The sequence below is a fragment of the Candoia aspera genome, chromosome 5 (assembly GCF_035149785.1).
Source record: "Candoia aspera isolate rCanAsp1 chromosome 5, rCanAsp1.hap2, whole genome shotgun sequence".
Taxonomy (NCBI): domain Eukaryota; kingdom Metazoa; phylum Chordata; class Lepidosauria; order Squamata; family Boidae; genus Candoia; species Candoia aspera.
In genome coordinates this window covers 64,279,794-64,303,704 of record NC_086157.1, presented here as the reverse complement: position 1 = coordinate 64,303,704, position 23,911 = coordinate 64,279,794, and the positions used below count along the sequence as shown (strand labels likewise).

The window sequence follows — 23,911 nt, the reverse complement described above, 5'->3', positions numbered from 1 at the left end:
ATTCTATGAAGTCTCTTTATTATTTTTACATTTTTAGCCTGAGATTTGACTTATAAATGCACATTTTATAAGCCCCAGTGAGGGCAAGAACTTTGTTTAGTATAGATGAGCTGAAGTATACTCAAGTGCTTCACTGAAATAAAATCTTTGATCAAGAAGCTTGAAAAAGAAGGAATGTGTTTTCCATATTTGATTACTTCCAGGACAGCATCACCCAACCTTTCTCTGTCTCCCATATCAAAGAAAACAGACACTTTCTAGCAAAGTGCTAGCTAGTTAGGCAATTCTGCCCTACCCTCCTTGTTAGCTTATCAGGCAACTTTTAAGGAGCAATATGGCAGAGATAGTGGAAGTCTCAACAGGCAAACGTCTCATCCAGTTGTCATCCTAGCAAGGCTGTGACGCTTTTGTTTCTTTGCTTGCCTGTTTCCTTTTGTTCATGGTGTGCTTTTGTCTCCAACTCTTGCATGCAGTTATGCTCCCTATCCTTGGCTCATCCTTTTTCACCTGCACAGGTTCACACCTTGCTCTAAACTAGGATTTGTTTTAAGAATAGCTAATTAAATAAGCCATAGCTGACTGATTTAAACATAATATTAAGAGTAAACAAAAATTTACACATCACAATGGCTAAATACATCTTTCTTGCCAAGCCAAAACTGAATAAAGATTACTAGAATCAGCCTAAAACAAAAACAAAAAAAGTGGATAGTCATGACATGTCACAACTGATTCTTCCTAAACTTTTTATATAATGAGAAGTGCCAAGAGAGAAGAGGGAGAAGGAGGGCTTGATGTAAAGTTCTGTAAATGTTAAAATAATAAATAATCATTGTATCAGTGCTGTCCAATCACAGTATTTTGGAAGAATAACGTTTAAGGAATATATCAGATTGCTTCTAAACTTTCTAACAATCTTTGCTGGTTCTGCTTTTTTTGGCATGGATTAAGTGGTGTTTGAGAAGGATTTATCATATGGTTTTTACCAGTATGAATTCTGTCTAATTCTATGACAAATTTTCCCATTTTCCAACAACTTTCTCCTTAAATAGTATCATCTCCTTTCCAGTCTAATTCTGTATTAACTTCTTTTTTCCCTTTCTTAATGTTGGTTCTTAATACACATTAATTATTCTTGCTTTTCTTTGGGTGCTACTTGTTTTAAGTAGGTAGAATCAATGATTCTCTTATTCTTATCCTCTTAATTCAGTATTTTGGTTAGGAATCTTCCCATTCCTAACCTGCTATCCTCCAAATGCACTGGATTTCAACTCTTAATTCCCAACTTGCATTGTTTGAAGAAGGTTGTTCTGCTATATAGTGTATGTAGGAATAGCATTACATACTCATTACACAGTTCAAAGTGTAATGAGTCATTGTGTTTAGAATTCTGGATTAGAATAAAGGAACTTCCAAGTTACTCTACATGCCTGTTTTTTTTCCAAACTTAATTGTCTATTTCTTATATGGTCAAATATGGCATAAACCTCTAGAAATAGAGTTGTCACTAAATATTACAAACTGTTTGAGCTACTTCACGTGTGGCATTTATTTCTCCTACATTGAGACAGTTCTTCCAAAGAAGAGTGTACATCATCATGTGTGAAGTCTACAATATATTTATTTGATTGTTAATTCATATAACTTTTTTCATGTTTTGCTATGTGATAATTTTACAATGAAGAAAAGAATAAGTAGGGACAAAGGTGCTATAAAAGTAAACACTTTGAAAAAAAAACACTGAATTATTCACTGGTTTATATCATCATAACTTCAGAATTCTGGGAATAGATCAGTATGTGTTCATATAGAAACAAATTAATTTAGAAGGCTAAGGATGAAAAGCTATATGCTTCTGAGTAATTTCTGTTCAACACTTTGAGAGTTACTTCTATATATGCCATTATTTTTTTGAAGATGGCTTTGTCACAGATGGGAATCTGATCCAAGTGGGATGACTACACAACTTGGAACTCAAATACAGATCTGATCATAACAGAGGGCAAACTATACCAAATGGATAATTCTAAAGATACAAAATGTAACATTGGTGGAGACAACTTGAGCTATTAAAATTTTAAAAAGCAATCCATACAAGTGGTTGACTAAAAATGACATTACGGGAATGAGAAGCATGGAAAGAGGGAAATGACAGATTTGTTAGACAGATGGGCTGCCTTTCTCTTTATAGAAAGGGGGGAAAAGATAAGAGCTGCTTAAGCCAGGAATAAAAAAGTTTTCTAGTTTTGGAAAGGGGATTTGTAGAGTGGATAACAATAGAAACATTCATGAAAGCCTAAACACGTAAGGCAAGCTGAACATAGTGTGCAAATCAGAAGTATGCATTTGGTCCTTTTGTAAATAGGGGGGGGGAAGATCATTAACCTGAACAGGAAATCAATCAAATTTATGAAATACGCTATGAAGCAGTTGCCCCTGAACATAGGGAATTAGGCCTACTGTATTTTAGACTGTTGCTCAGGAATTCAATTGCTTCTGACTCTTCTGGTAGTCATCATTTCTCTAGAATTATCTGTCATAGCTACTTCTCCGAGTTCTTGTGAGATCTTGTTGGTATCATCAGTAATAGTATCTATACATCTTGTCTTCTGTGATCTTTTTCAATTACTTTTTTCAAGTATCCTCCTGTCTTTGCATCAGATGTCCAAAGTATTTAAGCTTTAGCTTCATTGTTGATGCATCCAGGGAGCTTCTGGTTTTACTTTGTCTGGTACGGAATGATTTGTTCTTACTGTGGTCCAAGGTAACAATTTTCTCTAGCACCACAGTCATATGCTACAACTGGTAAAAACATGGTCTTGACAATATGGTACCTTTGTTCTCAAATAGCTACAGTGAATTTCATATTACTGCTATAGTCTCCTGTTACAATAGAAATTCTAGTGTGCAAATAGTGAGTAATATATGTGCATGGATAGAAATATTGAGCTGCTAATATAATAGATAAGACATGTCCAGGAAATAAATATTCATATATTCCTTCCCTGAATATTGTATCTAGTCAACTGCACATGCCATTACTTTCTTCTGTCATGTTCTGGACCATTTTGCTACAGAATATGCAAAGATGACATAAAAGCCTGCCTAAACTTTTGTTTTCCAAATCAGATTCATTAAATGATAAAAATCTGATTTGGTATTTGTTTGGCTTCAAAGGGATAAATACCCCTTGCGTGCTTTCAGCCACTAAATCTGCTGTTACTTGTATACTTGTTTTTGTTGCTGTTACCATTACTAATATTCTGAAAAGTATTCTTTGGTGTATTTCATTCTAAAAATCTCAAAATGGTATATAGTAGTATTAAAGTAATTAAATAATTAATAATTAAATAATTAAAATATTATTTATTAATTTATAGCCCAAGACTAAACCAACAAACATTAAAATTTGCACAGCAGTTAAAAACTTTGTCTATATAAATTACATAGAAGCCCAACATTTTTATCTATAGGTTTAGCCTATTTGAATTGGCTGGTGCCTTCCTCACAGTTTGATTGTTTTTCATTGAATGGAGCCCTCACAGATATGGCCTGTTTCCATGTGGTAAACAAGTGGCAATCTGTAATCTATAGTATGCAAAGCATGTGTCCCTCCAGAGATTGTAGGTATCTTGGTGGCTGATGTATTTAAATTACCACTCATTTGAGTCTGGTTCAGTAGTGAACTGGCAGCCAGTGGAGATATTTTAATACATGAAATACATGCCTAGTAAGGTGCCTCAGTCGGTAACTTAGCTGCCACACTCCTGCCCAGCACTAGCTTCTAGACCAGTCTCAAGGGTGACATCACATAGACTGCATTACAGCAGTCTGTTCAGAGGTTACGAACCATGAATCAGCAGTATCAAGCTATCCCGGTCCAGGAACAGGCACAAGGATTTGAGAATTTCTTATCCTTCATGCCTTTTTTAAATGAGGAGCCAGGAACTGGTCTTCAGCTTCAACATCCAGTTCACACCTGAACTCATGCACCACAATAGGTTCTGCACAAGCTTGCTTACTGTATATGTCAATTAGAAATTGAACTGAATACTATTACACTACTGATGATATTTTAGCCTAAATCGTCTAAGAAGCCATCAGCTTCATATAAATATGAAATAGAAAAATAGTCCCTTGAGGCATCTCAAAGTAGGAATCTAATGCTATCTTCTAGAAAATGGTTTACAGGAGTGAATCCTCTGTAATTATGTCCAAACAATACTATCAAAAGTCTCTGCAAGATCAGGGGAAAAAATTCAAAGTTGCATTTTCTCTATCCCTGTTCTCAATTTATTTAGAAAATTTATATAGCTGCCCAACTTAAGCAAATAACTGGGTGGATAAGAACAAAAAAGCAAGATAACACAACAGAAATACGATTAAAAACAAATATAATAAATACGAAAGCTGAGGCATCTTACAAACAACTCACAGTCTGAAATGCACATATATTGGGTTGTGCATCCCATGTGCAATCAATCCCAAAAGTCTCCACATTCTGAATCAGTTAAAGCTTCCAAATGCTTTCCAAGAGCAGACCCATGTAGAGAACTTTGCAATAATCTAAATGGGAAGTGACTAAGGTACTGTATGAGTGACCATAGGCAGAGCCTCCCAATCTAGGAATGGGCACACCTGGTGCACAGGATGGATTTGTGCAAAGGCTCTCCTAGCCATTACACCACCTGCTCCTCAGGCAGGATTTGTAAATCTAGGAGGACCCCCAGATTGTGCACCAACTCTGCCTTGGGAAGTGCTACCCTATCTAGAGCTATTGATAGAACAGCTTCAGTATCATGGGGCTCCAAAACCTGGAGACATTCAGTCTTCTAGGGTTGAAATGCAACCTGTTCTTCCCTATCCATACCCTTATCACCTCTAGCACTGGGTAAGCACCTTTACAGCATCACTTGTGCAACCTAGTACAAAGATATATAACAGTATTAACAGCACACTGGTGATATCTCTCCCCATGCTGATGGATGATCTCACCTAGTAGCTTCATTCAGATAGATGTTCAAGGGAGTGGAGAAGGAGTTAAGCCCTGAGGCACACCACACAAATGGGGGTCTAGGTTTATATCTCCCTTTCTCTCCAATACTAACTGGAACTGGCTTCAGTGGAAGGAGGTAACCCATCATAAAATTGTGCCTCCCTCTCCCAGCCCCCTAAGGCAGTCCAGAAGGATACCACAATGAATGATATTGAAAGTTGCTGAAAGATCTAGGAGGGCATGGACAGATGTACCACCCACCATCACGAGACCTGCAGAGGTCATCCACAAGTGTAACCAATGTTGTTTTGGTACTATAACTTAGCCTGAAATCTGACTGGAAAGAGTCCAAATAAGCTGCTTCCTCAAGGGCCCTTTGAAGCTGGGAGCCAACCACCCTTTAGAAAGGGAAAGTTGTTGAGAGGGTGGTTGGCTTACAGCTTCAAAGGATCCTAGAGGAAGCAGATTTTGGATACTTTGGAGACCAGATGAAAATTGTCCTGTTGGGCCCAAGGATTATCTGTAGCACAGATGGACTACCTCATCTTTCAAAACAGATAGAACCTCTCCCTCCAGCAAAGAAGCATTCAGCACAGCTTGGATCTACCACATGTCACCTCCTGGGAGGCACTGACTAGCCAAAAGGAACATGGATCTAAAAACAAGTAGTAGATCTCATAGCCCAAGGACCCTATTCACTTCATCAGGACTAATCAGTTGAAACTTCTTGGATAATCAAGCAAGACTGTGTCTCAATCAGTTCCATAGGACCTGCCCAGCCAGAATCCACTTCTAAGCATATCCAAGTGACTTTACCCAATAGATACTTAGAATGGTCTTCAGGATGATCCAATTAAGTCCCCATATTAAAAAAAAAACTTAAACTGAGATTGACCTTTAGATAAGGAACTTCATTCCAAAATTTCTATAGTTAGGTTACCGCTATGTTTGTGTAGTGGTATGTGGGAATGACCTTGAGGGACGAGGGGAAGAGATGCTGCCTAGGGAATGATCAGATAAAAGAGGAAGGAGGCTGCAACTGCTTAATGGTCAGAGAAAGAAACTTAGGAAGGATCTAAGGCTGTAAAAAGAGACGGTGGGAGATTTGTACTTTCAAACTTGCAAGATTCTGTTAATGTAGCCTTACAATAAGGTGGAATTAGCTCATCTGGTTGTGTTTCTTGTTTACCTGGGAGGGCTGACAGTTTGCAATCACCTTCCCAAAAAGATGGCATTTCCCAAGGACAACATTTATAATCTTTTGGGTCTAGAGAGGATTTTCTTAGGATAATTATACAGCTGTCTCATTAAGGACTGTAGAAACCAGTTCTTCAGTAATGAATCATTACTTATCAAATCCATCCAGACAATCTTGCATTTTACAAAAATTGGTCCTTGAATTTTTCTGTCAGTTTTTTCAGTCAAAAAAATGGGTATAACTGAAAAAAAAGTTGCTGGTTCAAAATAAAAAATAGACAATATTAATTTATAGCAGTTTTAATACATATTTTGAAATAAAAATTGATAGCTTTTTAATTTATTTTGGGATCTTAGACCCTAAGTTACTTGGAAATAAGTGTAATAATTATTTGAAGGATCCCCTTCCAAAAGTCAGAATTACATTTCTTAATAGTTTTTCAGGATTGTTGCAGTTGATATCATAGATGCTGCTTTGGTCCAACCCTGTCTTCTGAGAACTGAACTGAGAAGGAGGAATTATTGTTCTATATTTTGTCATGTTAATTTTGTTTCAAATGTACTGTGAGTATAGTCTTGATACATTTTTTCCACATTGATAGAATGACCCACACCCATCACATTATTTCCTTTCAGGGTAAGCAGTGTTATGCAAAGTAGGGAAGAAGAGTAAGAATAGTAAGCAAAAGAAATTAAAGGCATGACGTAACAGAAAAGTAAAGAAAATTCAGTAGAACCTTGATTTCACATACCATCCCCCCATTCAGTAGGCTTCAAATTCAGTAGACTAAATTTGAGTTCAAACTTCACTTCCCAAATAAGGAGCAAGGTCCAAAGTATACAAAGGAGGGTGAACAGTGTTCATAGTTTTCATAGAAAATGTATGCACATTATGAAAATTCACATTTAATTAACATTGTTTCAATAGACATCTGTCCCTTCAAATGGTCCATAAAGTTAAATCTGTACTGCGTAGCAAAAATTAATTTCACCAACACCATTCACCACCTTTCTGTCTTTCTATGCATGCAAACTATCCTTTTTTTTCTCTCAAACCCATCCACCACTTTACACATTTTTTTTGTTTTGTTTTTTACAATTGTTACCTTTCTCTTTGTAAGGATATCATCAGCTCAATACAATCACAACTTTCCTGGTCTTCTCCTTGCCCTTGATCCTCTTCTTTCATACAGTTGTTTGTTAATTTGATCCTCTTTCATTCTCTTTATACAACCAAAATGCCACAAAATACATCTTTTGTACTGATCAGCAGTGTGAAAGAAATATTTTAAGATGGTTTGGTCAAAATCAAATCAATAAATAGAACGTGTTGTAAAAAATAAAAATAGGGGGAAGAGCAGTTTCTTCTTTTCATCCTCTGGGAGTACAAAATCTGTAGACTGAAGAAGCAGTGCTGAATTTTGGGAAAAGTTCTATTTATTTAAAGTGGTTACAAAAATTTAAAAATACAGACTATAAAATATTACAATAAAATTGATGCCAAATCCAAAATTGAAGTAAAACATGAAAACATAACAATTAGAAGTTCACAAAAGCAGTGCTTTTGCCACCTGTACCTTTTTGGAGAGCCTGGCAAAAAGCCCTTTCCTGTGTATCCATGTTGGAAGTGGGGCCATCTTCAGAAAGATCTTTCCTGTTGTTGTAAACTAACCAGGAAGGTTCATACTGTGAAAGACAGTCCCAAAGGCACTCCTAATGATGGGCTATGAGCGTGCACTTAGCATATTCAAGCAGCGTATCTGAGACCTGGAAATCCAGCAGGACCAGTCAGCTTTGCCTAAGAGTGTTTTTTTGGGCGATCAAGCCTTTTCTTATAAGCCAGCGAGATACCTAAATCATAGAACTGTTTCCAAATTTCAGAGGACGCTTACTTTGTCATGCTGTAATGTGCTTCCCACAGCAGTTTTGGAGGGCCGCTACAAAAAAGTCCCATACGAGTTGAGACTGTGCCCCTGTGGACAAGGGGCTATTGAAACTATAGAACATGTCCTGCTATACTGTATTCTTTATAAGGATTCACGAACCCATTTAATAACCCCTTATTTGATAAAATATCCAGGAAATTCTGATCTCTTTGAACATAAAAGTGCAGTTGTTGCTATCTGATCAGAATAACTCAGCTTCCCTGAAAGTAGCTAAATTTTGCTATATTGTCTGCAAATTAGGCAGACCTCGACTGACCATTGACGACTCTATTAATCTGTAAATATATTATCATGTTTTGTTCATTTCATTTAATGTATTTTTAATGTATTTTAACGTATTTCAATGTATTTCTTTTTTTTATTATTTGTAATTCTGGTCTGTGACCGTATTAAAGACTGATTGATTGACAGTCCCAAAGATTATTGAGCCTTATGCCATTTATTAATTTATTTAGCCATCAAATCTAGCTGACACATACAGTTAGGCTTATTATTAAAGGGAGTCAATGCCTCCCTTTAAATTGTGTCTAGGAGGCAACTGGAACCAGTGTATATATTTTACTAAAGACATTATATTACCCTTTGTATGCAATGTACTTTGCATTGGCCAGGAGTCTGGTTCGCACATTTTATACCAATTGCAATTTCTGTACCCTTTTCAAATTATTTCCATGAGAATTACAATTAAATCTAGATGAGACAGAGGTGTTGTTAACACACTGTAGTAGTCAAGACAGCTTGCAAGAGCTGGGGGTCAAGGAGCTTTCACATATATAACCTGCTTAACCCCTGTTTATATGTAGGGATGCCGCTTGATGCTGAGCTATTGCAATACATCTTGACTACTGTAATGTGCTAACAATACCTCTGTTTCAGCTTGAAACTGGAGGCTTCCTTGGATTTAGATAGTAGGGAGCAGCTTATTAATGGCAGTCCATTCCAAAGCTCTGAATTATTCTCCTGGTGTGTTCATATAAATGTTAAACAGCATAGGAGAGAAGATAAAACTCTTTGGGACACCATAGTTCATTCCCTAGCGTCTAATAGGAAGGACTAGATCTGGTGCAAAACAGTGCCTACAACACCTAATCTCCTTGGACAGCCTAAAAGGATACTATGTTTGATGGTACTTATAGTTCCTGAAAGATTCAGAAGAACTTGCAGGGTCACACCCCTCTGCTCTGATAATTTTTAATTATAGGTCATCCACCAAGACAAAGCACTCTTAGTACAATATCCCAGGCAAAACCTCACACTGAGACACTTCATACAACCATAAAACCCATTAAATGGTTAAAAGAACATTTATCAGCTCCCTGAGTTATTGTAAAAAGGAGAGACTGCAGTAAGATACTTTCATATTCTGTTAAGTGTTATGGAAACAATAGCATTTAAAATTAATTCAAAAATTGAACTTGCATCCAAGAGAATTATAAGCAGACATCCAATGTTATTATTTATATTTGTTGTCGCAGGCCAATTATTAGTCAAAATTGTTAGCTGTTCTTTTATTGAAGCTTACTGAAATAACATTCTAAGGTTAAAGAGTAATATTGTGCCATTTTAAAAGGGTTGATCTGAGTATAAATATTCTGTGCCACTCCCCACACAGTGACTCTAAACATTTTCCTCCACAAATAGAGGGATCTAAAACAAGGGTGCAGGGATAGAAATAGTTTCTCTTTTATAACAGAGGAATGCTGGTACTTATTAACAGGGCAGTAAATGAAGTTTATTTATTTATCATATTTTTATCACCGCCCATCTCCCTCATATGGGGGACTCTGGGCGGTTCACAATAAAACAATTTAAAATTAATAAAATCATAATAATATCATTATCTATAAATATCTATATCAATTAAACAAGTCCTCACTTTTGAGTCAAAAATAGTATGCTAAGAAGTTAATTTAATTATTAATGCAATGTGTTTCACATAGTTCATAGTTACGGGGGGGAAAAATCAATCAATTTGGGTCAAAATGAAGATGGTCAGTCAAATGAAACAAAACACAAAAAATCACCTGAATAAGTTTTTTAAATGATGCCTGTTATGGGTGTGTACACATTTTTGAGGGTTCTGGCTGAAAATTTCAGGTTCACAGAGCAGTTTTTCCCCTTTTTTATTCACAGAAAAGCCAGTAAGAAGCAATTTCAGCTATGCTTTATTAGAACAGTCAAGTGATTTCACTTTTTGGCTTCACTAATTGTTTTGCATTCTTTTGCAAGCAGTCCTCTCTCCTGTCTGATAGCTTTTAGTGTTGTTAAATAGTAAAACTATTCATACCTAGATTTAGGAAAAGAACTTACAGAACTTAATGGCAAACTTTCATTTGTCTCTCAGCATCTGGCCTGATCTAGTGAGGATCGTCTGATAGATAAACCTTTTATCTTTCTTTGGTCTGTCTCCTGACACAGTCCCCATGCTGAATTGGTATGTTAGGCCCCATGCTACTTTTCTTCATGAATCATCCTCTGGGTCTCCCCCTCAAATATTTCATGGACTTCACCCCACTCAGAAACAGATGGGCCTTCAGCAGTACAAAAACCTGATCCATCTATTTTAGGATCACTAGACAATTTTTCTTGGATTAAGATGCAGTGTTCACATCCACCAGAACTAAGTTAATTTTAGCCATTATAGAACCTTTAGCTGCCCATCATAATGTCCATAAGAGTGCTCTTTCTCTGATGTTAATGTGTCATTCTCTATGTTTTAATACTTCTTCCTTTAGCCAACTCTGTATCTGCTGCTCCTCCTTTCTCCCATAAGCACTGTGCCATATGAATATCTAAACTATCATCTATTCCTAACTCCTTAACAGAAAAGCATAGCATTAAGAATTAGTACAGAGCTGATGTCATGAGTACTGATGGTGAGCAGGAGCGGGCCCCTATCCAGGGGGGAAAACGCATGCGTAGTACTGAGGGGTTAAGCAGCCATTCAAAGAGACACAGATCAGACCTGCCTTAACTTTTGGGGTTTAACTGTCTGGGTTTTTCCTACGCTTCTTCAGTTTGTTAGGATTTTCTGTCTAATGTAGCAGTAATAAACACTAGAGACCTATTCCTTGTCTCAGCGTGGTTCCTGACTGTTAGGACAGCTATTTGGATATCGGCAAATACCAGCAAGACACTATGGAGGAGAGCAGTCTCATCATAATGTCCCAAGTCATATAATGTAGTTTATACATTAAAAATCACATAATTTATGTTTATGTAATAAAATATTAATTTTATTATTTATAAAACAGAACACTTCTTTGCCAGGTAGCATCACCTTATCTCAGTTCCCATGATGGTGGCCTTCTCTTACCCCCAGGTCATATCCAAATCACAAAATAGAATAGACAATGGCAGAAAACTAGGACAATGCATTCTTATGTCAACAGCATCTTCCATTACACACCAAGGCTGGTGTAAGGATCATTAAGGATCACTAAATCTGAAACACTCTTGGTTTGTGCAAGTTTGTGCATGCTTGTATGACATGAATTTTAGTGCTTACTATGGAACTTCCCACTAAAACTGCCCTCTTTCAATAGCAAATTATTGTGGATCCTATTCAGTGGGTATGAAAACTAGAATTTATTCAGCAATGTATAAATATCTCTTCCAAATACCTTTAGCTACAGTATGACTGGTGTTACAGAAAAACCCAAAGTAGTCAGCAATTCTTGACATCTAGGTGTTTATTGTATAAAAGATTAAAAAACTGAAGGCACTATTTTAGGTAGCTTGTTTACTATTACTAATGAGCCTGCAAAGGATCCTCAAAATTATGGCTCTGAGATACTGCGATCACTGTCATCATTTTATCACTTCCCAAAGTATTCTGTTATTGGAATTCAAAATATTTTATACAACTAAATCAGTGGACTCTTCCAAGACACTGTTGACATACACAGGACACATTTGTGATGAGAAGAGCTGCTGCCTCCCTGACATTCTAGCAAGATGTACAGCATTTCTGTCTGGCATATTACAGAATATTAGAGGTTAATTTCTAGAAGCAATAATCACGCTATCCTGCACTCCAGCTGATTTTATCCAACAGGCTGATTTGAATTGAGACAGTAGTGAGTGAATTGGCACAAGACTAAAAGTTCATTTTGAAGATACACTGAAGAGTCAGAGTTGTATAGTGATTAGAGTACTGGATTAGGAGTTTCAAGCCCCCACTCAGGAAGAGTTCTCTGGGTAATTTGAAGCCAATCATGTCTCTTAATGCAACCTATCTCATAGGATTGTTGTGGAGATAAAAATAATCTGTATGTTGGCTTGAGCTTTTTCAGGTCAAAAGGCAACAAAAAGGAAATCGGAGGATAAAAATCCGAAAAGGTAACAGGCATTATGGCATCATACCTTAGAATGTAGGACATGCGGCTTATGACTTATTAATGTGATAAAACAGGTTCTTGCTAAAAAATACTAAATTGTTGCTCTATACTGCTCACCCAATCAGTTTATTGTTTTCTGATTAGACTCTAAGGCTTTTCAGAATCTTGCAGGTCTTAATGCACTTCCCCCCCTCCCTCCCTTTATCTTCATGAGAACTAGGGAAGGTCTTGTCTGAAACATTTTCTCAGCTTACAGTTCTGCTAGAATCAGGTTTCTTTTATCTAATCATTGTTTGGTAGCAGCTCTACCTCCTGTCCCTCAAGGCCATTCCCTTGTCCCACTAGTCAGATACTGCCTTCCTTACCCTTTGGGAATGTTGCTGTTTTCTCCCTGTTCTTTTCCTCTTTGCACGGAGGAATCCCCCACCAGCTCTTCTTGCATTCTCTTGCTTGAGCCTAATACAGTCCTCTTATTTTTATTTTATTTTATTTTGTTCCCCTTGTTGAACCATCATAACTACAATGCCACAATGACTGCAAGGAGAAAAGATGTCATGCCTTAGAAGGATCTAAGGAACTTTTCCCCCAATATACTGCTCCATTCCTCCCATTCAACTGTTGCAACTCTTGTAAGCACATGTGCAGTGACATAGGATTCAACCAGAGTTTGTTGGTGTATCATGCCTATGATCTGATAGCTTTTGGGGTTTTTTTCATTGTGAAACCAGAGGAAAATAAAACTATTGGGCAGGAGATGTGAGAACAAGGGGAGCACTTCACCTAGTCTGGGCAGAAACTAAAAGAGTGCCCTCTGGGTATTAAAAAGGTTGAGTAGAGCCATGAGCTTCTAGAGTGGGTGGGAAGCACAGGTGAGAAAAGCTTACTGACTTAATAGCCCATTGTTGAATTGACTAAAAATGGTAACTGCTGACCAGTTGAGAGCATAGCAGCCTGGAAGCCCAGGAAAAATGGTTGCACAGGGTAGCAAACAGTCACTGGAAGGGAAGAGGCATGCAGTCTCTCTAGCCAAGGGAGCTGGGGCTGTAACTAGCTCAGAATGAACTGTTGCGTCTGAAATGGCTCAGGTCAGAAAATGACACATTTAAAGCACAGCTGCAAAAGACAAGCAAAAGGGCATTTGCGGTGAGCTGTGAAGGAGTAGAAAATGATAATATATTGTTATTATTGTTGTTATTATTATTAAAACTTGTGTGCCACCTGAATCTCAACAACTCTGGGCAGATAGATGCCATCCACTCCTGCCCTCCAGAAGCAGTAAATGGCAAATAATGGCAATGAGGCAAACAGAAAGTACAGATTTATCTTAAAATGGGAGAGTACCAGAGAATAATTTGGTATCTGTATGCCTAATATGGCCATTTCTAAATAGCAGTACAGAGTGAAAGACAGCTTACTTTTTAAATTAAATACATACTCCAAAAAAACACATAGTGACCTTTTTATTCACAATTGTTCACCCTAAATTATTAACTTGACATCTTAAATTACTAAGTTCTACTTTAGAAAACAGAATTCTGTACAATAGTGTAAAGTGTGATTCTAGTAATGCATTATTTTATTTTACTTGTTTCTTTTCTGTTTTGGTTATTGCATTGATTCTGATCAAATCTTTGTTCTGTTTTATTAAAAAAATGAGGCACAAAAATGCTGTTCTATTCTAAATGAAGGACAGTTACTTTTTTTCTGAAAAAATGAGAGATCAGATATTTTTCTTCAGAAAGAAGGGGAAATGTAAGCCTTTTCACAAGAGAAATGCCAAATAAAGTATCTCTTCTTTATGTTCAAAGGACAACTCAATTTAGATTCTATCTCTGAGGATTCATCTGAATGCAAAGTCTCAGGCTGTTTTGTTTTGTTTTTTCCTTTGTTCATGAAGCCCCTGCCCCCCTGCCATGACTCAAAGGAATCTATGCAGGTGTTCAAACAGCACTGCCAAATAGCAGAAGAATACTATGAAGTCAAAAAAGAAATTGCACTGCTTGAAGAAAGAAAGTAAGTTTTTTCTGTATCTCACAAATAACAGTTTGTTGCTGAGTCAGAAACTGGTTTGATGATTAATTAAGGTGGAATAAAAATGCAGTGTGTTTATCTCTGTGAATACTTGGAACATGTGACTTGGATTAACATAGGTGTGTACTCTCCCAGTGTTTCATGTTTCTCTGCCAAGACAGCACCTGTCCTGATTTTACTTACCATGCAATGATTTTGAAAGTGCTTTAGAAATCTGTATAAATTCTGGCTTTCGAAGCATGAAGAAAAAATTACAAGTTTTATATCCAATAATTTGGATTTGCTTTTACAAATTAGCAAGCTATTCATGGGCATTCGTTAACTAATGGAGAACCCAGCTTCCTTCAACCGGATGCCATGATTTTAGGGATGTTGGAGGGCATTAGGTTAGAAAAATCTGGAAGAAACCATTAAAAATAAAATATGAAATACAATGTGGTAGTCTCCCAATTTTCACCCAAGGAACAGGAGATATCTGAGATAAAGTCTTAATGAAAATGCTATGGGAACTAATTCACAATGTAGTAAATTTGAAAGAAATAAGGCATATGTGATAAAATGTATTTAACCATATTAGTATTAGAAGGAGTTGTTGTCATGGTTGTTGGATCGAGGTAGTTTACACAGGTTGACTTCAAATTTTGTTTTAGATTCAGATGACTGGAAATATCCTTTTAGCTGTATTTTTTTTTTCATCTTTCTAACCTGCTCCTTGATCAAGAAAATGTATCCCTGGAATAAGCATCCTTGTACAGGGAAGGCTACGCAGAACAGACAGCCCTGGTCAGATGGTGGTGGGGAGTGCTTCAGCATGCTTCCTTCCTTCATCTCTCATGTACAGCACCACAGATTCAAGCACACACAGCATCCTCCATTTATTTGCACACACAAACACGCATGTGCAAACATACAAAAGAGGTGAAATCATTTGCAGGAAAGTACAAAAAAGAAATCACAGCAGCTGAATTTTCTCAGTGGTTTCCTGGGTCAAGGAGCAAGTAGTTGGGAGGGACATAGGATAGGTTTGCCTGGATTCCAGGGCATCCCCTCTGCCTCTCTTTTTCATTGGCTGTCATGGTAGCAGTTAATAAAAACTCACTAATAAAAACTGCTTTGTTTGTGTTTCTGCTAAACAGCCTCACTGAAAGTGCACAGTTACAAAGGAGAAAGAAAAGTTATTCTAAGTATTTAATCAAAAAGGTATATTGATTGTGGGAAACTTTGGCTTATAGACATATATTGAAAAAAACAACTCAGGCAATGAATAAAACCCAGTTTCTCAAAGAGCAGATCAAATGCTCAGGAACACTGAATGTTTAAAAAAAATTGGCTGGAGGCAGTTAGAGAATATAGCTCTATATTCTCTAGGGGGCAAATAATACCTAAAATTGTTCTGTATAGTACTGTCGATATTCCATAAGAAGCCTTTATTACCCATCAGCTATGAAATTGTGGACTAGGGTAGTCATTCTGCAGCAGTTCCCATTATGACAAGCATCTTGATCATAGTTACTTATTACAGCTGATTCAAAGCACAGCACTGTGTCTCTTAATCAGAATTTGGGTAAACTTAGCCCTAGATGTTTAGTTTTGTCCTTCGGGGTGAGCTCCTGTTGCTAGTCCCAGCTCCTGCCAACCTAGCAGTTCGAAAACATGCAAATGTGTGTAGATCAATAGGTACCGCTTCGGCGGGCAGGTAACGGCGTTCTGTTTAGTCATGCCGGCCACGACCACGGAAGTGTCTACGGACAAACGCCGGCTCTTCGGCTTTGAAACGGAGATGAGCACCACCCCCTAGAGTCGGACACGACTGGACTTAATGTCAAGGGAAACCTTTACCTTTACTATATATTATATACAGTTGTATAAGTTAAGCACTTAAGTTTCAAGTGAGTAATTTGTCACTTGAAATACTTTGTTAAATAAAAGTATCACAGGAGTTCCTGTAATAATAATAATTTACCCTTTCTAAGAAAGATGTGTTGGCATGAGCACTGATGGTGAGCAGGAGGGGGCCCCTATCCAGGGGGGAAAACACATGCGTAGTAGCGAGGAGTTGAGCAGTCATTCAAAGAGACACAGAACAGACCCGCCTTGACTTTTGGGGTTTATCTGTATGGGTTTTCTCACGCTTCTTCAGTTTGTTAGGATTTTCTGTCTAATGTAGCAGTAGTAAAACACTAGAGACTTATTCCTCATCTCAGCATGGTTCCTGCTTGTTAGGACATGTGTAATGCATTCCCAGTTCATAAGTTTTGCACTAACTGATGTACAAGAGTTTTCAGAAAGCAGTTCTCCTTTTTCTTCTTTTATTCATGGATCTTTGGATCCAAGCCAAAGTATCTGTGTTCACCTGCAGACTAACCTTGGAAAATAAAAGACAATTTTTGTTTTCCTTTTCAGAAAAGAGTTGATCACTAGGCTAGATCAAGCCGAAAAAGAGAACAGGGATGCTGCACAGTTAACGAAGGAGTATGCAGACCTGACAGAAGAGAACCGGACACTGAAGTTGACCCAGACACAATGTGTGGAACAGCTGGAGAAGCTTAGAATACAGTATCAAAAGAGACAGGGATCATCATAGCCTGAATGAACATATCTGGGCCAATAAAAAATACAAATCTTGGGTCTGATGGGTAAATGGATATTTTTCTTTCCCTGTCTCAAAAATTCATTCTAAAGAGTTGGAACACTTAAACTTGCAGACTATACCAGCATCTATATTTAATGTAATGCTTTCCAGCCACTAGCTAAATATGGATATTGGATATTTTATTTCAAGTAGCATAGTTAGAGGCTTATCAGTCCCTATTATATATGCAAATGGATCAGGTTTCTGTTCTAAAGATATTTCTTTCAGTTTTAAGAAGGTTTAAATGCATTAGAAACTGGTATGAGTCATCTCTGTTAGAGAGTGGATCACACTAAGACATATGGCAGGAAAAATGTTAAAATGGGGCATGCTGCAGCAATGTTGTCTTCTAAATTTGAACTAGGAAAACTGGGAGAAAAACCAGTCTATTATCTAGCAAGATAGGCAAAAGGGCACTCCAATATGGAAGAGCATTTAGAAGTTAGCAACATAGTATCTAAATCACTTTCTTCATCAAACTACAGCTAAACAATTATAGACAAACTCCTTGGTAGTAACCTCCAATATATTTAATACGTTTTTAATTCTGAATAGATTTTCATAGGATTTCAGTATAAATTCAGGATAAAGGTAATTTGCACAGTGTTAATAATATAAGGAGTCTAAGCCTAGTTATCTTCACCTCTAGGGAACATTCTGGTTGTATTTCTTCTAAAACTGATTTGTTTGTTCTTCTGACAGTCCATGGTATTTCAATAATCTTCGCCAACACCACAATTCTTCTTCTATCTTCCTTTTTTTAATGTCCAACTTTCACAGGCAACTAACAACAACAACAACAATATAAGGGGACAGGTCTATGTTACTTGTACTACTAAACTTCTTAAAAGTAAGTCCTTTTGACTTTAATGGCAATTGTTTTGAAAATGCGTTAGGATAGTACCCTGGCATAGCAATGCTTCCCAAATGAAGGCCTGAGGATTTACTTCTTAATATTTGACATCAAATTCAAAATGTTACAAAATTATCTACTATACATATTTTTAGAAAGAAACTCTATTGAAATTGTTACACTTTCTGTGTATGACACCTTAAGTTTTTAAATAGCATACACAGTCTTTCAGTTATTTTATACAAGGAGTTGTCTTTATTAACACTTGTGCTGCATGCAAAGGTCAATATACATTTGCAGCAATACATGGTTGTGATTACACCCTAATTATAAACAGTACTAAAGGTGTTGTGAGAATCAGACTGTTTCCAAGAAAATGCATGTTCAAACCAAACTGGATGAGTTCATCCTATTTTTCTTTTTTCTAAAAGCATCTTCAGTACCAAAAGGTCATCAGGATTACAATGCTGGAAGAAGTAGGGATCACTCATCCAACTTCTGCTCTGAAACTATTTGTCACACCAGGAAAAGCACACAGGAATTTCATAAAAATAATTGTTATACATTTCTATGAAAATAAATTAATAGGATTCGCAAAAGTGAATTGTATCACTAGCTTTATTCCATCTTCCTTCCCCATATAGTCAGACAGGGATAAAGATTAGCTGCTTACAGAAAGAATTCTGAAAATCCTCCTGCTCTACTCCACCAATAATAACTAAGTATGTCAACACAGCCTATGAACCATTTCCTTCTGATTTGGTGCTAAGACTGAATTATCAATGTGGTTTACACAAAGTAGCATTTCAATCATCATTGGAATGGGCAGTAAACACTCATTGAAGAAAATATTCATTGCTGTAAAGTAGCAAACTTATGAATGTTCATGTTTTATTTTATAGAAATCTATTGTTCTGAGCTCTAGAAACTGCTGGAAAATAATATGTATCTAAGATACATATATGTATGACAGATACAGAAAAAGTGTGCCATCATCATAGCCTTACTGAATTATAGCCTGAGGCTTAGTCCAAACCAAAATGTGTATAGAAATGTATATGATTCTAAATGCACATAACTTTAAAATAAATCCACTAATATTAATTAGCCTTACTTGTAAGTATATGAGGCTAGGATCAGGAATGTGGAAATTATTTGTACAAAAGAATAGAAAACTAATACAGAGATATTACAGTGGTTAATAATTATATTACATGATTGTCTATTGGAATTACAATCCCAAGCACATCACTTGGAATTAAATTCAGACTGGGATTTTCTCTTTAGTAATGTGTTTAGGTTTGTGATGAAATAAGGGTTTAGTCTTATATCCATATTTTGAAGAAATGGCTGATCATAAATAAATATTTAAAATGTTGGATTTCCTCCTTTTTTGCCAGATATCTGTTTTCCTTGAATCAGCTAAAATGTCTTTGTTATACTGCCAATCTATTCACACAGTATTTTTTTCATTAAAAACAATTTGAAAAATAATTTTGTTTCTGAATTTTATTACTCTGCCTAAAACATTGAACTACTAATAGCAGATTCTAGATAGACACAGAATCTGGTAACATTTGCAAAACTAGCTACCTTTATTGGAGTATAAGCATTCACTTCATAAGAAGAGTAGTCTTGAAGGTCCTACCAGATTCTGTATCTGCTTTGTTGCCACAGATTTACATAACTCACCACCACCACCACCCTTTCTATTCTCCACTATGAAAAGCACCAAGTTTAGCTGTATGGCATACAAATCCATAAATCTCACCAAAGCTGGCACAGATATCCATCTGATGATGTGTAGTACTACTAACGTTGCAATATAGTTAGTTAGTCTTGTAGATGCTATCAGATTCCATATATATTTTCTTGTCACACACTAATACATTCTTCTCCCCGTATTATAGAGCCAACTGAACCACATAGTTTGCTTATACCATTGTAATAAGCATTAAATGTTAACTAAAATTCAATTTGTTAACTAAAATTGGTAAGAATTAGCTTATTTTATTGATTAAACTAGTATTTAAATTCATGTTACTTGGGTTCATGCATTGCAATAAGAAGTGGTTGGGTTTATTGAATAAATTATCATGGCTGGCTTCACAAACTGCACTAAGCTCTAGTATGGTTTCATATGATGTATGATCCCAACCTATATTATGGTCTTTTAATTTTTATTTTACCATATTAAATAATCGACAAAAGAAAAGCACTGATACATACATAGTATTAAAGAACTGATACAATCTTAATAGAAAGCCTGGAATTTATGTTATAAACAGAAGTGCAACAATTTTAACTATATTACTTAAAAATCCACTTCCCTGTAGTTTGTCAAAAAGAAAACAGTCTAACTCAAAATCATATTTTATTTATTCAGTTCATAAGGAAATGGAAATGAGGTTTCCATAAGGTGGTATAGAAATAGGCTGACCATATTTCCTTGAGACAAAAACGGGATATTGGGATGGCAAAATGGGACAGGGTTAAACTTATGTAATATTATGTAATATTCCTTATTCATGAAAAAGATGATAAAAAAAGTTTTAAAGACTTTTTAAGATCCATTTGCTGGTCCTTGCTGGGAAGGTGCAGGAGGTGGAGGTGCAGCAGTGGTTGGGCCCGGAGAGGCTGGTTCAGGGGTGGTGTTGGGCAGAGAGGTTGCAGGAGGGCTGAGGGCAGCAGTGAGCTGGGACAGGAGGACAGGAACAGAGGTGGCAGGAGGCTGGAGAAGTACAGAACAGTTGAAGCCGGCAGTGAGCTGGGACAAGAGGACAGGAAGGGAGGGGGCAGCAGGCTGGAGAAGCTCAGGAGGGCTGAAGGCAGCGAGCTGGGGCAGAAGAACAGGAACAGAGCAGTCTAGTGAACAGTTGTCCCCGACAACCTGTTCCTCTCTGGCGCGCCCTTTTATTTTCTTCCTGCCATTTTGGCCTGAGAGCCAATCAGCTTCTTTTCTGCTGGGCATGCTTTTCTGACCGTCTTCCACTGCACTGATTGGTGGCAGCGACTCTTCCTCTTGCTCACCGCCAATCAGCTGTTCCTGCGGTTCCGTTCTAGGTTTCCCACCGGATTGAGAACTACTGCCAATGGGTAAGTCAGCCTCCATTTCAATATCAGTTTTTCCTGCTTTTCCCAATAATGGCTCCAACATTTTTTTAAAAAATGGGACAAAATTGACATTTATATTAAAATGACGGGATGGTTGAGAACTGTTAAAAAAAATGGGACTGTCCCGTTCAAAATGGTACCTATGGTCAGCCTATATACAAAGGATTAAAAAATCATTTAACAACAATAACAATACAGGATCTGTAGGACACTGGAGAATTCATAAAAATGTTGATAAACTACACATATCAGCAATTCACTGCTGCACACTGCTATATCCCTTTTTACTGTTGTACAGTAATTGTTTTAGTCAACTCTTTGCCCCCCAAAATCAATAATTCTTGGTATCTTGATAGAGTCCAAATACCATGTAGAAAATGCTCATCTTTAACTGTCATGTTCACTGATTCAATGTAGTTTATACATCGTAACGTTTCACATGCCATGGTGCTGACGCGCATTTCTGTTTGGGAGGGAGCTGCTGTGAGACCTTGTACCAAGCTCTGTATGTGAAATCAGTACAATGGAATGTGTTTGGGTTATGTTATCTGTTTAAGGACTTTTCCCACAGACCATCAGAAACCATTAGGAGCACCTGGGATTGTGAACTTGAGAAGATTCTACGTGGGGAGGGATTTTATTTGCACCGAGGGTTTTTAGTTTGAATTTGGCGCGCGTTCATCATTCTCAGCTTTCTCTGTGATCCTGCATACTATTCTTTAATAAATCAGTATCTTTGAATTCACACTCGTGAGTCTGATGGTGTTTTAGAATAGGCAACCATTACATTAACATACAATATTTGATCCAGAATCATGTTAACGATCTTGTTTATGTAGGCCTAAAATGCAACAATAAGACCAAACCATATGGATTAATGTTCCATCTTCTGAGTTGTGTCTCCAACAGCAAGGTGATTATAACCAACTCTTACTGAACATTCTCTGATGGATCTAGTATACATGAAGTAGTTTTTTATGTGTATGAGGCATTAGCATCATTTGAAGATCATAAGTAACTTTACATAGTTTAATGCAATCCTCCATTGATTTACCAGAACAGGACATTCAAGCTTGTTATTTCAAAGTGCATGTAAATTCATGCAAATTCCAACAAAGAATATAAAAAAGGGTTGTTGGCTGAAGAGCCACTGATAATGTCTCAAGCATCTTATCATTGTGGAACTTCAGAAGCACTTATCAGATCTGGGCCGAAATAAACCAAATAACATTATACTGCCAAGAATATACTACCATTTTTGATTGACAGTGAAAATGTCACTAAAAAAAATCTGCAAAAGTTTTAAAATAGGTTCCTCAGAACTGATTGATTCAAAGCAATTATAATGTGGGATATATAGTTTATTAAAAAAAAGTAGATACTATTTTTAAAATGGGATTATTCCATATTATAAGATTTTCATGGCTACATGGGTCAGAGTTATATTTGTAATCCAGTATTTTCCATATACATCTTGCAACATTAAAAGCAAATGTTGAAACTCACCTCACACAAACATGGATGTCCAAACTTATCAAGATTTTAATGAGGCTCAGATAATAACAGTTTGAATCCAGCTGTTCAAAAAAATTCAGGGTTGGTATCAATCTGGCCTCAGGGAAAGGCTATTCCATAACATGTGAACCAGCATTAAAAAAAAAAACAGTTTGCAGGTCCCTGCTTTCTGAAAATGAGCTATTATTAATAATAAATCTAATGAATACTGTATTAGACAGTTCAATTTCACATGGAAGAAGTGGTCCTGAAGGTACCTCAAGCCAAACTATATAGGTCTATATAGGAAGGGCTTCAAATTTGAAAAGACAGTCACAAAATTCATGAAGGGTATGATTTCATCCTCTTCTTTCTAGCAAACCCCAATCTAGATCCCTAGAATCTCTGAAGAATCTGGGGAACCTAGTTAATAATATGAGATGGTGTGCAAAAGAGAAGAAGGAATAAAAATCATTTAAACTTTTATTCCAACCTTTCCCAACCTGCATTGCTCTTCAATTTCCAGGGCTGAAAATCCAGTGACAGTTAGAGTCCACACATATGGAAGATGCCCAGGCTGGAAAAGGCAGCTTTAGTTCGCAAACCTCTTAGCCTAACTTGGACTATAAACAAGATCTAGCAAACACTAAATATTTCAGTTTCATTTATATGAGCAGGAGAAGTATTTATTTAATGCATGCAGTCTAATCTCAATTACACTTGCATTGCATGTCTTCTGACATGTAAAATATTTCTCTCAAAAATTATTAATAGCAATTCAATATCTAATGTTTAATGTACAACTCTATCAGTTATTTATCTAATATTATCAAAATTATAAAGAGAGTGTGAATAGGATGAGTTACTCATTTGGATAGTAATATAATAATAACACACTAAAATATGCGGTTCTTCCATTTTCAGTTCATATTTCTTCCAGAAGTTGCAAATGTTCAACTGATCTGACAAGATTTTCTTAATTTTTTTTTTATTTTATAGTAAATTTTATTAGGTTTCAAGAGAAGAACAAAAACTACAAACCCCCCAAAAAACTACGAAGAAAGAAAATAAACTAAAAAAGTTCAGGAACACAAGATAATTTTTTTTTTCAAACTTACAGAAAGATGTGGCTTCTGACTTTTAACAGCAAGGATATACAAACATTTCCATAATCAATCTCTTACTCTATATTAAACCAAAATACCACATTATTTATCTAAGCCATTCCACTTTAACACATAATAAAACTCACTAAGTACAGTTACTCCCCACCTTTCCCCTTATATTAAAATAAAGGAAAAAAAGTTC

The 23,911-nt window shown here is 36.5% G+C and overlaps 1 protein-coding gene across 1 annotated transcript in view; it reads left to right on the top strand.

Annotated features, from left to right (window-relative positions):
* The window catches only part of MAP3K7CL (MAP3K7 C-terminal like), a 35,188-nt gene extending 16,340 nt beyond the window's left edge, over positions 1–18,848 (top strand). Inside the window, exons 4-6 of the mRNA XM_063305446.1 lie at positions 14,377–14,492; positions 16,914–17,146; positions 18,427–18,848. Coding sequence (XP_063161516.1) covers positions 14,377–14,492; positions 16,914–17,094 — 297 coding nt within the window. The 3' untranslated portion in view covers positions 17,095–17,146; positions 18,427–18,848. The remainder of the gene's footprint in view (positions 1–14,376; positions 14,493–16,913; positions 17,147–18,426) is intronic.
* The last annotated feature ends 5,063 nt before the right edge of the window (positions 18,849–23,911 follow it).